This window comes from Watersipora subatra, chromosome 7 (assembly GCF_963576615.1).
Source record: "Watersipora subatra chromosome 7, tzWatSuba1.1, whole genome shotgun sequence".
In the NCBI taxonomy this organism is placed as follows: Eukaryota; Metazoa; Bryozoa; class Gymnolaemata; order Cheilostomatida; family Watersiporidae; genus Watersipora; species Watersipora subatra.
The window spans coordinates 33,567,551-33,584,704 of record NC_088714.1 but is presented as its reverse complement, the minus strand read 5'-3'; the positions used below and the strand labels follow the sequence as shown (position 1 = coordinate 33,584,704).

Here is a 17,154-nt window from a genome sequence, read left to right as displayed (position 1 = left end):
TTTCTGCTACTGATGCTGACACGATAGTCAGCTGAAGCTCACGAGTAATTGTGGTGGGATACCCTTCCTAGCACTACCAATGGTCTTTGTGAGATCTGAACTACCAGTCTAAGGATCATAAGCTAGCGCAGTAACTGCTGAACCACAGCTGAAGTTATGCATCTCCGCTCTGGAGAAATAAGCAACTTTAATATCTGGTCGATGAAGACTCTGTCATCATTGCTTATCTCAAAGTTTTCTATCATTTTGCAAATATATGTTCTATTCAACTAAATTTGCACTAAGCAGTGCCGTAAGATAGTTTATACTCACCCTACCTACAAAAAAATCTATTGCAATTTTCCCAAAGGCTATTCTGATAACACAGCCAACAAACGGTTTCTTAGCTTTGTTTATGACAGCAACAACTATTCAGACGTAAACTACTTTGTTTCAGATCAAACTAGTGGCTACCATTGCGCTATATTAATATTCTAGTGTGAAATTCTTGTTTCCTCTTTGATGGTAGGCAATTGCCTCTCCCTGCTGATGTGAGTACAGTAACAAAACAAAAGTTGTCTTTCCAATACCATATGATAACTCAGTATAAGTGATTTGGGATCAACAGTTAATGTACAACTTTTTCAGTGCTCGTTGATATGCCCGCTCTTTTAACTTGAAGCCTACTACAAAAATTATCTACCAAAAACAGCCGAAACTCCTTCATTTTTTGTAGTTATTTCAGTTTGACTTACTTCAGACCTCAAATATGTAATATCCTTTCCGCAATGTCAACAAAATGCACATTTTTATCATTTCTAGGAGTTGTCATCGTTATTGATAAAGCTAAGCGGAAGCAAAGCTATAACATTGCGTAGGTTCCTATAGTACCAAGTCTAGTTCCTATACCTCATTCTGGAGCCCCCAGCTGCGTCATTCGCGACAAGTAGATGAGCACGTGTTGAGCCAGACAAGTTGCTGTCCTCCGTGGTGTAGCCTAAGGTCTTACTTTTTAGAAACACAGGTAAGGAGCATCATGATTATATCAACTGCGTTCTAAGGCTTAATATGCAAACTATGAAATATATTTCCCAAAGCAAAACTCATTGCTAAACATTTGGCGGTCACATTTAAATTGACATATGACATCAAAAAAATTTGTGGCTCGTTACTGTAGGGAATATTTTATCAATATTTTTAGGTGAACGTTTACCTTTTAGGCTAGAAGTGGACCATAGGGAGCCGACTTCCGACGCAAAAACAGCAAAGAAAGCTTGTCTGCCTTGCGGAAAACAAGGCTTCTCAATGAAGGGAGGAGACAGCTTAATGAATATAGAATTGATTCGCTAACAGCTGATCAATACAATAGCCATGGGTTGTCTGCACTTTAGGTTATAGCTAATAAATTTCGTTAGTTTTGTTTTTGCATGATTGAGAGATTTTCAGAATAAACAATAAAAAGCTTGCGTAGTAAAGTATTACACAAGAATATTTTACTAACTTTGTAACCTATTTTGGTCATCAGATGCCCAAAAATAGGTAAAATTTATTAAATTTAAAACAGATAGGCCACTACTTTTGCTTTTTACTCACGAGAAACCATAAATTTTTGATTGTTTGAATTTTCAAAATTAATAACTATTGCGTTAATTATACTAACCTACCTGTGTTTGCATAACGATTATAATGTGATTAGGAATGTCCTATCTTTCCTTGTCAACTACATAACTACTGTGTTAATTATACTAACTTAGCTGTGTTTGCATTACGATTAAAATGTGATTAGGAATGTCCTATCTTTCCTTGTCAACTACATGACTTGTTGCCGCTATGTGCTGACATTAATATGGGTTTGCTCTAATCGGTAGGCTTTAAAAGTTATCTTAGAGCATAAAAAGCAGGCTGATTGACAGCCAATAGCCGATCAGCTTTGAGCTTTCGCTGAATATAAGAAGTTGCAGGGGTCCGATTTGGTATGATAACCAGACTATATCAATTCTCAGAATATATTTTTTATTTTCTCTTGCTTTTTATGCCAGATATTAAACTAATGTAAAAAAGTGTGAAGTTGCTCTTGAAGATCTTACAAAGTAAGACAGAAAAAGAACGTATAGGTTCACATGGTTTGTAATATCAGCCTACTGGTATTAGAAAAAGCCATTGCGAGTTGACCTTGGGTTTCAATGCCAAATAAAAAAAGAATCTAGCGAGACAACATAGAGACTTCAAGTTGTAGGGACTATGAAAATGTATATAGTATGTAAGCTAACAACGAAAAGTAAGAGAGCCATTAAATGAGGCAGAACATACTGCAGTTGTAGGATGAAACAACAAAAGAGAACATAACCAAGTGGAGATGGTAACAACAATGTAGTGAGTCATACTAGCAGGTCAGTGCCTCTGGCAAGCTAAAGTAACCAAATGTAACTGCAGTGCAGTGAGATACTGTCATAGAAAACAACAGTGTAGTGAGATAAAGTACCAGAAAACAATAATGTGGTAAAGTAAAACAACAAAAAACCTCAACATAGTGAGATAATGTAGCAGAAGACAGCAGAATTGTAAGGTAAGTAGAAGAACAGCAGCGATGTATAGTAAATATGGTAAAGCAACAAAAGACAACAGTGTGGCATGGTAAAGCAACAAAAGACAACAGTGTAGTATGGTAAAGCAACAGAAAGCAACAGCGTGGTATGGCGAAGCACTAAAAGACAACAGCTCAGTACGGTAAAGCAACAAAAAACAACGGTGTGGTATGGTAAAGCAACAGAAAGCAACAGCGTGGTATGGCGAAGCACTAAAAGACAACAGCTCAGTACGGTAAAGCAACAAAAAACAACGGTGTGGTATGGTAAAGCAACAAAAGACAACAGTGTGGTATGGTAAACCAACAAGAAGCAACAGCGTGGTATGGCGAAGCACTAAAAGACAACAGCACGGTATGGTAAAGCAACAAAAGACAACAGTGTGGTATGGTAAAACAACAAAAGACAACAGTGTGGTATGGTAAATCAACAAGAAGCAACAGCGTGGTATGGCGAAGCACTAAAAGACAACAGCGGGGTATGGTAAAGCACCAAAAGACAACAGTGTGGTATGGTAAACAACAAAAGGCAATGGAGTAGCAGAAGATCACAGTCAGGTAGGAGAATGAGAGTGTGAGAAAAGAAGTGATACTGAGAGCGCAAACAAACTGTGACAGGGAAGCTCAAGTTGGTAGTAGGTAGCAATCATTTTCGCTCACTTGAGTACCTTGTAACCAAGTAACTGAGTGTTCATCGAGGTTCTATGAAGCAGTAGTGAAGGGCTCTCAGCGTAGGAGGCCAAAGCAATATACGAGCTCGTAGCTTGTCGCATGAACAATACCTTGTAAATTAATTCTTAGAGATACTACTCGTCGATGCTGAGGTAGATTAGGTGGTATGGAAAGGCCTCTCATCTGATCTTTGTCAAATCACCGAGTTGTCGATAATATTAACATCCCTAACACAATATTCATAATTGCTCCCTCGGACCTTGGGCAGTTGTAAGCCTACTTGAGAGCATTCAATAGCTGTTCTCACAATTTCCCATGCAGAGATCTGCCAACACGCATTAACTGCTAAGCGTTATGTACCGCTATAAGATATTTTGTGTACTATTGAGGTTTTGCTTTACATGATCTGCTCCGAGTTCCATATTGTTCCCTATACACTAACCAATATGTACTATTAAATATACATTACCCAGTATGTACCATTAGATATACACTAACCAAAATGTACTATTAAATATATACTAACCAATATGTACTATTAAATATACACTACCCAGTATGTACTATTAGATATACAATAACCAAGATGTAACGATCACTATACGTAACCCAATATACACTATTAAATGCACACCACCCAAGATACAAAATATACTATATCCTCCCTAATATATACTATTAAATATACACTACCAAATATGTACTATTAGATATACACTGCCCAAGATGCATTTTTCCCTATGTTTAACCCAAAATACACTACTGAAGGTATACCACCTAAGATGCAGTATTCACTGTGCATTACCCGATATATGTTATTAGATATGCACCACCAAGATGCATTATTCGCTATGCACTAACCGATATGCACTATCGACTACACACCAGCCAATATTTATTATTCATCACGCACTAGCCAATATACACTATTAAATATACACTACCCAGTATGTACTATTAGATATACACTACCCAAGATGCATTTTTCCCTATGTTTAACCCAAAATACACTACTGAAGGTATACCACCTAAGATGCAATATTCACTGTGCATTACCCGATATATGTTATTAGATATGCACCACCAAGATGCATTATTCGCTATGCACTAACCGATATGTACTATCAACTACACACCAGCCAATATTTATTATTCATCACGCACTAGCCAATATACACTATTAAATATACACTACCCAGTATGTACTATTAGATATACACTACCCAAGATGCATTTTTCCCTATGTTTAACCCAAAATACACTACTGAAGGTATACCACCTAAGATGCAATATTCACTGTGCATTACCCGATATATGTTATTAGATATGCACCACCAAGATGCATTATTCGCTATGCACTAACCGATATGCACTATCAACTACACACCAGCCAATATTTATTATTCATCACGCACTAGCCAATATACACTATTAAATATACACTACATAAGATGCAATATATACTATACCCTCCCTAATATATACTATTAAATATACACTACCAAGTATGTACTATTAAATATACACTACATAAGATGCATTTTTCATTATAAATTACCCAATATGCGCTAGCCTACTAGTGACAAGGCATTCACTAAGCAGTGTAAACTTAGCTCTAATTCCTGGTTGCTCTGATTATAAAGTGCACTTGGGGTACATGATAAGTCTACTATTCAAGCCAGGCATGACTCACTAATACGCAGTACGTTAAACTAGTAAAACGTACACAATAGATTACTCAGCATGCATATGGAAAGGTAATATTTGAGCTGTCTTTGTTTATTGAAGAAACTGCGACAGCAGACGATACGCTGACTTTGTAATAAGCTCCACTACTTCTATGATGAATTTAATGCATTTGATTTACTGTGTCTGACTCCAACAGTTCTCCGATACAGATTAGGAGAATACTTTCTTTTAGTTTTGTGAAACGGAAGTGCAATATTACCTTTATATTGTTATCACCGGAGAAGGCAGCGGATCTCACAGTTCAAAGACAGTTTGCTGCCGGTTAGGCTAATAAACTGCAGGGAGAATCTTTATCCATTTGATTTGATGGTTGTGCGGATGTTTTGGTATTGTTCCTATTAAACACAAGTTATCATATCTAATTGCCAGCTAAAAGCTGCCACTATGCTTCCATACACAATAGTTGTATTATGCTGCCGCTAGCTGGTTCATACTGCGCCCGGCTGCCAATGCAAAGGAATTAAATGCACATGCCTAATAGCTTTTAACAATTTCTCCCTTGACCTTTTCTCAATAAAACTGTGATTGAGATATACTAATAATTTGTGAGAGGCCTCTGCGCTCCAGACTTACCATATCCAGCGGGTGGAATTATTAATTTCGGAACAAATATGCTAGGGATGAAGCAAAAATACTAAATATACCTACAGGAAGAAGGTGCTGTAAATGTCTATCATTAAAATATCTAACATTATTTTGGACTCAAAGTACATATCCTTTCGGCTGCATTCTTTGGAACCAATCATCGTACTAGTTTAACAAACCTACTGTTCAATATTCATTTAGATAGCAGGTTGGAGAGACCTCCTCTGTCCCAGCTCAGGTGGGAGGAGCTTAAGCGAAGCCGCTTATAAGGCTACTGTGAGAGGATATAGGGAGTAATGACCAGGTGCGTTGGCAATACGCAGGAGGCTATGTTGGAGCAGCACATTGGAATTTTTAACACAGACTCATATGGGAATCCTGGAGAGGAGCTAATCAGGCATGGCAAGGACTACTGCACGCTACTATCTCTGCGCTCTTGTCTTTCTCCAAACATTTGCAATGCTCCTCTGCGTATCAACATTTATCAATCACGGGCTAAAGACAAATCAGAACTTTGAGGCATCGGTGAGGTCACGGATTAAGAGACAATTAATTCCACAGATAATCCATTCAAAACGTGTACGACGTAACAGCCGTAACACGGAAGGAAATACAGAAGTTAATACTCTATGTACTTATTCAAATTCTAATGTTTTATGCTCATTTACTAATAGGAATGGATATGTTGAAAGATCTAGAGAAGAATCTCCATCTTCAGAAATGACTGAAACTAGTCAAGAAGCAACTAGTCGAGAAGGTGTGGGTTCGCGAGAATCTGGTGATGGGATTGATAAACGCTCGACTCGCGTTACAGAGGACATTATAGAGGCAACACACAGATGGACCAACCACGAAAGGCATAAGGTAGCTAACAGCGCGCTGCCGCACACGACAACTGCTAGAACTACTAGACCAATATCTACACTAACTACTAGCGGTGTAGATAGCGGTGTGAGAATTAGTGAATCTCTAGGAGACGTCACTACACTTCCGCGTCATCTCAGGAAGTGTTCGCGCAGTTACTGCTTCAACAGGGGCAACTGCTTTCATGACACCATCCTCAGTTTCACGTATTGCAGGTGAGTGTTTAGATAAAGTTGTTATACGTTGATCTCAATACTTCCCACATCCTCCACTTTTTCCTCCTCTTCATCTGTTGTAACAACTTGACTGGCAGTAAGCGGTGAAGTGGTCATCATAACCGAAGGTAGCCGGCGCATTGCCTCTATGATAATGAATTATGATAAAAACACGCTATCTTGTTACAGGCTTACTTGGTAGGCACCACATTTTGTCACTAAAATATGCAAGAGATGTAAATATTACAGGCCATTGGCATCAACTAGCTTAGACTAAACAAGACTCTATGATAATAGTCCTGCAATATAACTGAGCTGAAATTGAGGACAGAGGCGATAAGGTGTTGGGGCCTGATTTACTCTACACCCGTCTGTTCGCCTATTTATCTTTTGTTCTTTAAAGGACAGAAGGAGCCAATATTATCAGTTATTTGGTTCGTGCAAATGTCTGTTGTTACCGCAGCAAGGCTATGTTGCCGCCAAGTTACTCATGCTGTTCAGACAAGACTACTGGTCACCAGAAATTTTTCGTATTTACGGTATCAAACGTCGTAATTTACGCAACTAAGGATAATACCCATTTAAGCTGCAAAAAACCTTTGCAGTTGGCAGAAATCTGTTTAATATGTCATATCGGATGGAATATAGCAAATGGGTGTGCGCAGTAGGTTTGAAAAATGTTGATAATGAATATGGAAGGCCCTTGAAATCAATTGCATTGGTCAACATAGCGTGAGTGAACAGTAAATAATAAACAGTGGCCAAATTATACTGAAAATATGGATTAACACTTGTGGATACGACGGATCGGTCTAGCTATCAAGCGATATTGATCTGTTGGAGAGAAGTAGAACGAAAAGGCAGTAGGAAATAGGGATGGGCGGTGTTAGTAAAACGATTGGTGTTAAGAAAGCCGAGATGTGAACAGCGGGTACAAAAGAGGTGAGAGAGAATAAAACAAGAAAATTAGTTTATGAAGAAAAGACAAGAGTGAGAGAAGTGGGAGAAGTGGAATAGAGGATGATCGGTAGTAGAGAAATGGGGAGAAGAAATGTGAGAGAACAAGGCTCTATTTATAAAGGGGAGAAAAAAGGAGGGAAGCCATTGTCTTAAAAACAATAGTATTTGCGGAGAACAATAGTTCTTCTCACCCAAACTCTCCTCAATTTTACTATAAATGACCTTCTAGTGTTTGTTGATCATTTCAAGCCAGACCTATACAAGGCTTTCATATTATCCGTGGTCAGACAATACTTGGCCTATCAAACCAGAAAAATTACTCATGCTTGAATCCGCTCAGACTGTTATGGCCTCATAGTACGGATCCAGGCGTAGTGAGCCTTCCTCATTCTATATCCTTAAACCAGGCAGCTACTAAAACTCAATGCAATTGGTCTGAAAACCATTGAAACTATTTACAGTATTATGGGCACAGATATTGCGTCCTGACAAAATTCAAGTTTTGCGGTCAAATATTCAAATGGGTGTCTAGTTTTCGACTAAAGGTATGTGAGGTTTGAAGAGAGTTGGTAGCCTCACCGCACTTCTTCTAGCGAGAGGACGGTGGTATGAAATCCATTCAATTATCTTATGGTAAAGTGAATGGACGGTGAGAATTTGACAATTTAGAATGTGCATGTATGAAATAATAGAGTCGAGATGATTGATGATTCCGTGTGTGAGAGATATTTGTCTGTTCTGCAAGAGTAGCACCTTTGACAGATATCTAGAAAGTGAAATCATAATTTTAGTTTACCAAACAAGTTAGTCCTTGACTTACATAAGACACAAGCGTGATTGAGCCTCACAAATTACAAGTGCATTTACGAGCTTCCTAAGAAAGTACAATTTAAGTTCAGTGTAGTTATATAAATGCTACTGAACCCACTTGCTATCAAGAAAACATCTGTTTACTGCTTGAGAAAACTTGAATATAGCTAACATATGCATAACTTCACCTTTACACCTATAGAAACTATTAATAGAAATATATTAGCAAACTAACCCATATCAGCACCAAACGTTAAGCAATACCCATTAAATTTAATTCAAGAAATGTATCACACCGTAAAGGATAATAAATACATGGAGCGCATGATATGCAACACCCATAATGCATGAATTTTAATGTAGGTTTAGTGCAGAGAATGCTTACAATACCTCAGATTATAATGTAGGAAGTACATTATGATTTACTTAATAATTTAAAACTTCTTAGCAAAATTGAATAATGCATGATGGGTAATGGATGTTCAGTACCAGCGCGCTAAACTAACAAGCCAAATGGTTCACTGGTTTAAAACGAGATTCAACAAACGGGTCTGCGCGAGAGCACATGACACCATCATTAAACCTTCGCTGTCAAATGACTCTAAACTCGCACACGCTCCTGTACTACAGCAGATGGTAGATGTTAAAAAGCAGTTAAGTATAGGTAGCGCATTTAATATTCTTAAAACAGAGTTATTAAGATGCAGTTGTACTGAAGTTCATTAGACTCTGGTACAATAGAGCGTAATGGGCTAGCAGTTGTATGCGCTATAATGCAATTAGTACATATAACGGTGCTGGAATAAAGAGCCAAGTTGCTGCAGCCAGGGTATGAATAGGCTGAGTGCGTGCCACACCAGCCCTCTTATTGCTTATACAACGTCCAAACACATTCAACTATGTTTTTCCAATAATAGTAGTAGATGCCAATAGACCGTGCATATCTATTGTAAGGTGCTTTATGTGCGGTCTTTTGCCTGTGCATTTGTAACTACGACAGTATTTCCGGTGGAAAAACTGCAACTGTGCAGCAAAGCATAAGAGAGTAGATTGTTGGCTAAAGACTAAGATGGAAGAACAATAGGTTTGAACAGGCTCCACTGAGATGATTAATTGGAAGTCAATTGCTAAATGAGATCGGGTCCCCCTCCGCGAATTAACCGACAAAACATTTTCCTTTTTCCCTAGTGAATGAATGTGATGTTGGCTTTTAGCAGCAATTTGTGTGTATTGCGGCCTTGAAAATCAAACAAACACACTGGTTGAGTCGAGCATGGCGAGAAGCGTGAATGAGCTGGCGTGAGAAGTCGCAAGTTTATCAGTAGGGCAAACAATAGAACAATAGCTTCTTTTCTCCTTCAAAGCTTAGTCACTGACTCCTCTGCTCCATCTTTTCACGCTGCACACTTTACCCTCACCTTTCTTTAACCTCAACCTAACCCTACTCTAACCTTATTCTACCTTATCTTAACCTTATTCTATCTTATCCCAACCTTACTCTACCTTATCCCAACCTTACTCTACCTTGTCCCAACCTTACTCTACCTTATTCCAACTTTACTCTACCTTATTCCAACTTTACTCTACCTTGTCCCAACCTTACTCTACCTTATTCCAACCTTATTCTATCTTATCCCAACCTTACTCTACCTTATCCCAACCTTACTCTACCTTGTCCCAACCTTACTCTACCTTATTCCAACCTTATTCTATCTTATCCCAACCTTACTCTACCTTATTCCAACCTTATTCTACCTTATCCCAACCTTACTCTACCTTATCCCAACCTTACTCTACCTTATTCCAACCTTATTCTACCTTATCCCAACCTTACTCTACCTTATTCCAACCTTACTCTACCTTATCCCAACCTTACTCTATCTTATTCCAACCTTATTCTAACTTATCCCAATCTTATTCTACCTTATTCCAACCTTATTCTACCTTATCCCAACCTTACTCTATCTTATTCCAACCTTATTCTAACTTATCCCAACCTTACTCTATCTTATCCCAACCTTATTCTACCTTATCCCAACCTTACTCTACCTTATTCTACCTTATCCCAACCTTATTCTACCTTATCCCAACCTTACTCTATCTTATCCCAACTTTATTCTAACTTATCCCAATCTTACTCTATCTTATTCCAACCTTACTCTAATTTATACCAACCAGCCTTACTCTATTTTATTATAATCTTGACTACCCTACTCCGACCTTAAAGTAGCCTTCCCCTAGTGCTTCACTCACTTTAGACTTATTCTCCCCGACCTTTACTAAACTTACACCTTACTCATAAATTGACTGTCTCATACAGCTGCATTTTCTGTACCCACCTTGGACCAAGTTCTTACCATGATAATATTCAACTTTAAGTAATCCTTGGTGACAGCGCTTCCATAACCTTTTTGTATCCTTTGGTACCCCTGTTACAGAACTATTTCCAACATCTACTTATTATATGTTCATATTTATATTTCTATTATATGTTCACTATATCCTTGACTGTTTGTCATGCTAGGTTCAATTTACCCATGCCACCTTCCTTCTCTAATTTTACCCTACCTTTACTCTGTTTTTAAACTATGATTACTCAAGTTTAGTGTTGACTTAGATTTATTCCAAAGCTCACTATAAAAAATTGGCAAACGGGAAGTTCCTAGAATGAACGTAACTCAACCAAACTAATCGGTGTTTGTAATGAGTGTCCTACATATTTTTGAGTTTGAAGGCGTATTCCGTTGACAACAATAAATCAGACAATAATATTTTGTATAAAAATTACTAGCTTAAACAAATGGTACTGAGCTCAACTTTCATGTTTTATTTTTAGGTAATTTCATTTTAGGAATAAACAATGTGAATAAAGCAATATTGAAAATGTCACGAATGCGTTCGCTAGCATTTAACTGACCAATCAAATTTGAGCTCTAGTTGTGTCTAATGAACCAACTTTAGCGAGTTCAAAGCTGTTCTATAGCAAGTGTTTTCCTACTGGCATCTTCAGACAGAAGTTTCTGAAATTGAAAGCTTTTGGTTCACTTGCAGTCCTCCTACCTCAGTGGTCCTTTCTTTGTCTGCCTTGTCTTAGCTTTGTCAAGCTATTACACTTTTGTTGGTTTATATTTATTCCAGCTCTAAAGTTATATATTTTTAGTTATTTTATTTTACCCTCATTGTACACTGACTGTACCCTTATCCTAACCCGTCTCTACAACTACTGTACACAGACTGTACCCTTATCTTAACCCCTTTCTACAACTACTGTACACTGACTGTACCCTTATCTTAACCCCTTTCTACAACTACTGTACACTGACTGTACCCTTATCTTAACCCCTTTCTACAACTACTGTACACTGACTGTACCCTTATCCTAACCCCTTTCTACAACTACTGTACACAGACTGTACCCTTATCCTAACCCGTCTCTACAACTACTGTACACAGACTGTACCCTTATCTTAACCCCTTTCTACAACTACTGTACACTGACTGTACCCTTATCTTAACCCCTTTCTACAACTACTGTACACTGACTGTACCCTTATCTTAACCCCTTTCTACAACTACTGTACACTGACTGTACCCTTATCTGATCCCATATCCACCCCCACTTTACACCGGTTCTATTCTTGCACTGCTTTTGCCTTTTCTTTGCCACCTTCAATATACCCGCACACCGCTCTTACAGGACCTTTTGTAATACACTTACCTCATCCTCACCTTATTCTTCATATCACTGTCTGTTATCTGAGGCCACATTTTTCTCTACATTTTAAAACATTTTTCTACCCTTGCAATCACCCCACTCTATTACTAAACGTTTTTCTAAACAAGTTTATTCTGGTATCTCCTCGTCTCATCACTTTTCTCATTTTTCAATTTTTTTTGCTTTTCTCTCGTTATTATCTTTATCCACTCACTATACCCTTGCGGCTAAATGTTGCTACAAAAAAAGCTGCTGCTATGATCTAGACACGCGCAGCCGTCTTGACCGAATTAACTTCGATGATAGTATCTTCACTTGACTCCAATTAGAACTGAGGATAATGTTTCCACAGAATGAATATACAAACATTTAATTGAACAAACGAAATAGATTTGTTAAAAGTTTTTATCTCCTTCTGTAGATGCCAGAGCGGGAGAGCCGGCAATAGGTGCCAGCAAACATCTCGGTCACACCAACCTCTCTACGACAGTCCTTACGACGAATATTCAGTGAGTAGCCGACTTCTGTGCATGCAGTTTTGTTTGTTCTTTGATTAGAAGTCGATATGTCACATGCAATTTGGTCTGAGCGTATAGTTTTCTTTCCGCGTTTCTTAGGCTGTCAACATAATGCACTCTTATCATTTGACTAGGATGCATCATATAATTCGACTCGAAGTTCAACTGATGCAGGAGGTAACGAATCCATATTTACCCGCAGCTCTCAAGCAGTATCGTCATAGTTACTAATGTTGATGCCAATGCTATATCGCTGTTGTAGTCGGGGAGTGTATACACTCTAGCACTTACTAACTGAGCAACTAAAACAGGTGCACTTGTCCATCTCTGCCAACTCATCTACGCATGAACATGGTTTCTAACATTCTCTACACCAAAAGATACGCGTCTGTCTTTCTTCTTACTATTTTGAACAGCAATTGTGTCTGTTCTCTCACCCTATTACATGTATAATTAATTCGCATGTTTGATATGTCTTGTGCATGCTCAGTGCGATCATGCCATATGCTACAGTATGCATATCATGCTATATGCTACAGTACGCATATTTGACAGCAGCTTGCATTCGTACCTGCAGTATACCTTCATATAAGCTCTGTCAAGCCATGCTGTACGCTTTTGGACCACCCAGCTTTCATAGCGCTCTTTGCCATTTGGAAATCATTCCTCCTTAACAGTCAAACATGATAAAACCGCAGGCTATTGTGTCACATCGTTACAGTCCAGCAAAACAATAGCTGTGTGGTAAACTCTACTAACAAATGAGAGACGAAACTGAAAGATACTTGATGGATACTCGATAGGGAGGAGCAGACGATGGAATTCCAACCACACGAGTACTTTTGTGAATTGATGCGACAAGCAATCTTTCAAAAAGTTTGTTTCTTGAAACTGCAGTTTGTGACAAGTAAAGCTACTAGCAGCAATTCCGCGGTGTCATTATCAGCTAATGACTGCCTTGAAATACAAGAGTTAAAACAGGCCTAAGATAAGTGATTATCAGCATATACGATTATGCTGAACGCAAGATAAAAACTCAGTGCATGTGCATTGCGATATTAGTGCTTTGTAACTTCTCTACTGGATGCCGATATGACTCATGAAATGATTCGCTATGTGTTGCTGCCAGCAGACATCGCACTCAGTGGCCGAAGATTCAGACAGTGCTCTAATCACCGAAAACTCTTCGTGTGCAGACATCGCGTATCAACGAAAAAGATATCATGGAGCTCTTCGATGCCGATTTGCTTTTGAAAAAGATTTTAACTAATATAGTTGAGTAGGAGTCGCCCAACTTTTTCTGGTTGAACCGAGGATGTAAATGAGTCACGAAGCACTGACTGTGGTGTGATTTAACACTCTTCTCAAAAGAGTAAGAGATGCAGGTAACTAAAGCGAATTAGATAGGCGTGTAAAATAGAGATATGTGTGCTGGAGGATGCGCGGTGAGAAAGCTCAGAGGCTTGTACCAGTCTAACAAAGGACATTATAAATAATTGCTTCTGTAATGACACCGGCTAAGCTTTCAAATACCAAGTAATTTGTTTACGATGAAAGTGTGGATGGGTTTATAAATTACCTGTTTAGCGACTCACCAGGTTTTCAAATTACAAAATTCGCTAAAGTTGGTCATCGACAAAAATTGACTTGTCAATCATCGTTTTAATTCAAACCAACGAATGCGATCGAGTCACAAGCAAGAGTTTAGAATTACTCAATTGGATTATCATAATATTTCTATAAAAATAATCTTGAGTCAGTTTTTGGGCAGGTTTTTTGTTTTTTCATCACTCTATAAACAATAAAGTAAAACAGTTTCGAAAAGCGATGAGGGGTAGTCAGCAGATCGTGAACAGTTTCACGCTTTGAGTGCAATTTGATCGACCGTTCATCTTTGCCCTAAATGGCAAACTTCTATGAGAATATCGTGTGAACTAAATAGGCAGAAAACGATTAGCAAAAGCTCAGCTTATCTAAGCGTATCAAAAGGTTTTGAAACGTAAATGATATTTCATGCTCAAATCTTTTCACCAGTCTCTGAATGTCATTAAATGCAGATTTAAAGATTCACAGTCTCCTCAATAAACACTAATTAAATGCTACACTTCCTACTCTAAATCTACAAATTTTGCTGTTTCAAGAGTTGCCTAAACTTTCAGTTTACATTGCATGTCTATGTGTCTATGTTAATAAAATAATTCATACAACGAAGAAATGAAAATTTTTCTAACCAATTATTCGAACCTTTATCAAACGAATAAAGTTCAGCTTATCACTGTAAACCCGGAAAAAACTCGAGATTTCTTTCACTTTTCATCCGATAGCTCGCACGTAGATGTTTAAGGCGCTGGTTTTTTAGAAGCTGACAGAATTTTGAAACCAAATATTTTTACCGATCTGGCAAAAGGCACGGAACATACGCTTGCAAAGTTTAGATGAAATCGGCCAAAGATGTGGAACAGCATAGAGTTTATGTAGACTAACAGACAGACACAATGACAGAGTGGGATTTATAAATACAGATGGGATGGTACAGTGCAGAGCACAGACAGCTTAATGTATTTTTAGAGAACTCTGAGAGTTGGTACAGCTCTGTGAGTTGGTACGGCTCTATGAGTTGGTACAGCTCTGTGAGTTGGTACAGCTCTATGAGTTAGTACAGCTCTATGAGTTGGTACAGCTCTGTGAGTTGGTACAGCTCTGTGAGTTGGTACAGCTCTGTGAGTTGGTACAGCTCTGTGAGTTGGTACAGCTCTATGAGTTGGTACAGCTCTATGTGCTGGTACAGCTCTATGAGTTTGTACAGCTCTTTCAATGAGTACAACTCTATGAGTTGGTACAGCTCTGTATGTTGGTACAGCCCTATGAGTTGGTACAGATTTGTGAGTTGGCACGGCTCTATGAGTTGGTACAGCTCTGAGTTGGTACGGCTCTATGAGTTGGTACAGCTCTATGAGTTGGTACTGCTCTATGAGTGGTACGGCTCTCTGAGTTGGTACAGATTTGCGAGTTTGGCATATTTACAATTTCTTTCCAACAGTAGCTTGGAGCAACTTCAAAAAAACTGCTGCCGAGATGTGATTGGTGGTCAATAACTTGATAGATTTTGACACAATGTTATTATATATTGTAGAACTGGATTAGAAACTCAGTAATACGACACAGAAGTAGATTTGAGTCGGAACAGACGACTCCTTGATGGTAGCCATTTCATTCTCCAGTTACTTTCCAACTTTGTTAACAGAGAATTGTGAACAGCATCACAACTCGAGCATGTCAATAGAAAGGAGGCTACTTCATTTCTTCCATTTACCAGGCCAGTTCGGGCTGTACACAACAGATACCGACCAGTCTACGGAAAAGATATGACATAAGTAACGTCTTTTACCGGCTAACTACCAGCAAAAGTCACCCGAGGTCACGCTACTCACTAGAATTGTTGGGCACTTTTTGTTATGAATAAATTAGCTACTAAAACTGAACTGAAGTAAGGTGAAGTATACTATGACATTCACATTTTGTCGAAATATGTGCCTCAACGATTCTGGAAGTGTTGCGACTACCAGCCAGAAGTGACCTTTCTTATCTACCACCTGATTGGATGACCTCCTTCTCCTAGATGTCTTGATCATACAATAGTGTAAGAAGCCTAAGTCAACATGTTGTTGTGGTGCAAATGTTGTTTTGCCATTCGTAAAAGTGAGAAGCTTTGTAAAGTTATTCAGGTCCCAAAACTCGCATTCACAAGTTGATAGGAGTTAATAGCGAACCAGCCAGTGTACTCGTCTTATTATTTTCTGTTCGACAACTCACGAGAGGAAGTATTATCCAGTGGTTAAATCTCTATGACAAACTGTTATATATTTTTATGTTTTGTAATAACAATGATTATGCGTATAATCAGACCAGAGTCAAGCTGTATTTGGTGCAATAAAATTTTTCATGTCAGAGAAAGTCTCTGTCACAACTTTGTGATTTCAGCTTGAGAGTGATTGATGGCGTGAAACAAAGCCACTCAGTTTTTGTTTTTCTTTGTTCTACTAAATTACTAAACGGTATCACCGCCCAGGGTGTCAATACATGTGTTGGAAAAATGCCAAAATGTAGTGGGCACAGAAAGGTACGGCAGAAGATAAATCCTTGCAAATAATAGGGCCTATTGTTGACACTTGCTTGCGGTGCAAATATACTGCATTTATAGTAAAACACGCTAGGCTTGTGAAGCGTGTGAATAAAAACAAAACATATGTGATACTTTTCAGCATTTAAAAATACTCTTGGTTATACCCGCATGTATACGGCCAAATCGATGTTACTGTACTGCGAAGTTGTAGAATGGTATAAACAGACTCATTTGCAGATTTCATTGAGATGATATCGGTCTTTCATTAACCTTAAGTTTGAATTATTTTAAACACCTTTTCTCTAACATGTTTAATCCCTTTAAGGAAACCAGCACGAGTGAACAGGTAATAGACACAAAAGGAATACAATGAAATGCAT

The 17,154-nt window shown here is 38.3% G+C and overlaps 1 protein-coding gene across 2 annotated transcripts; it reads left to right on the top strand.

Moving 5' to 3' along the window:
• Positions 1–5,883: 5,883 nt before the first annotated feature.
• On the top strand, positions 5,884–16,596 carry LOC137400020 (uncharacterized). Of its 2 annotated transcripts, XM_068086321.1 has the most exons (4): positions 5,884–6,648; positions 12,555–12,642; positions 12,786–12,828; positions 15,785–16,596. In XM_068086321.1, the coding sequence occupies exons 1-4, from the start codon at positions 5,969–5,971 to the stop codon at positions 15,793–15,795; spliced, it is 822 nt and encodes a 273-aa protein (XP_067942422.1). In that variant the 5' UTR covers positions 5,884–5,968; the 3' UTR covers positions 15,796–16,596. The 2 variants fall into 2 exon arrangements, with proteins under 2 accessions (XP_067942422.1, XP_067942421.1); XM_068086320.1 differs by lacking the exon at positions 12,786–12,828.
• Positions 16,597–17,154: the final 558 nt, after the last annotated feature.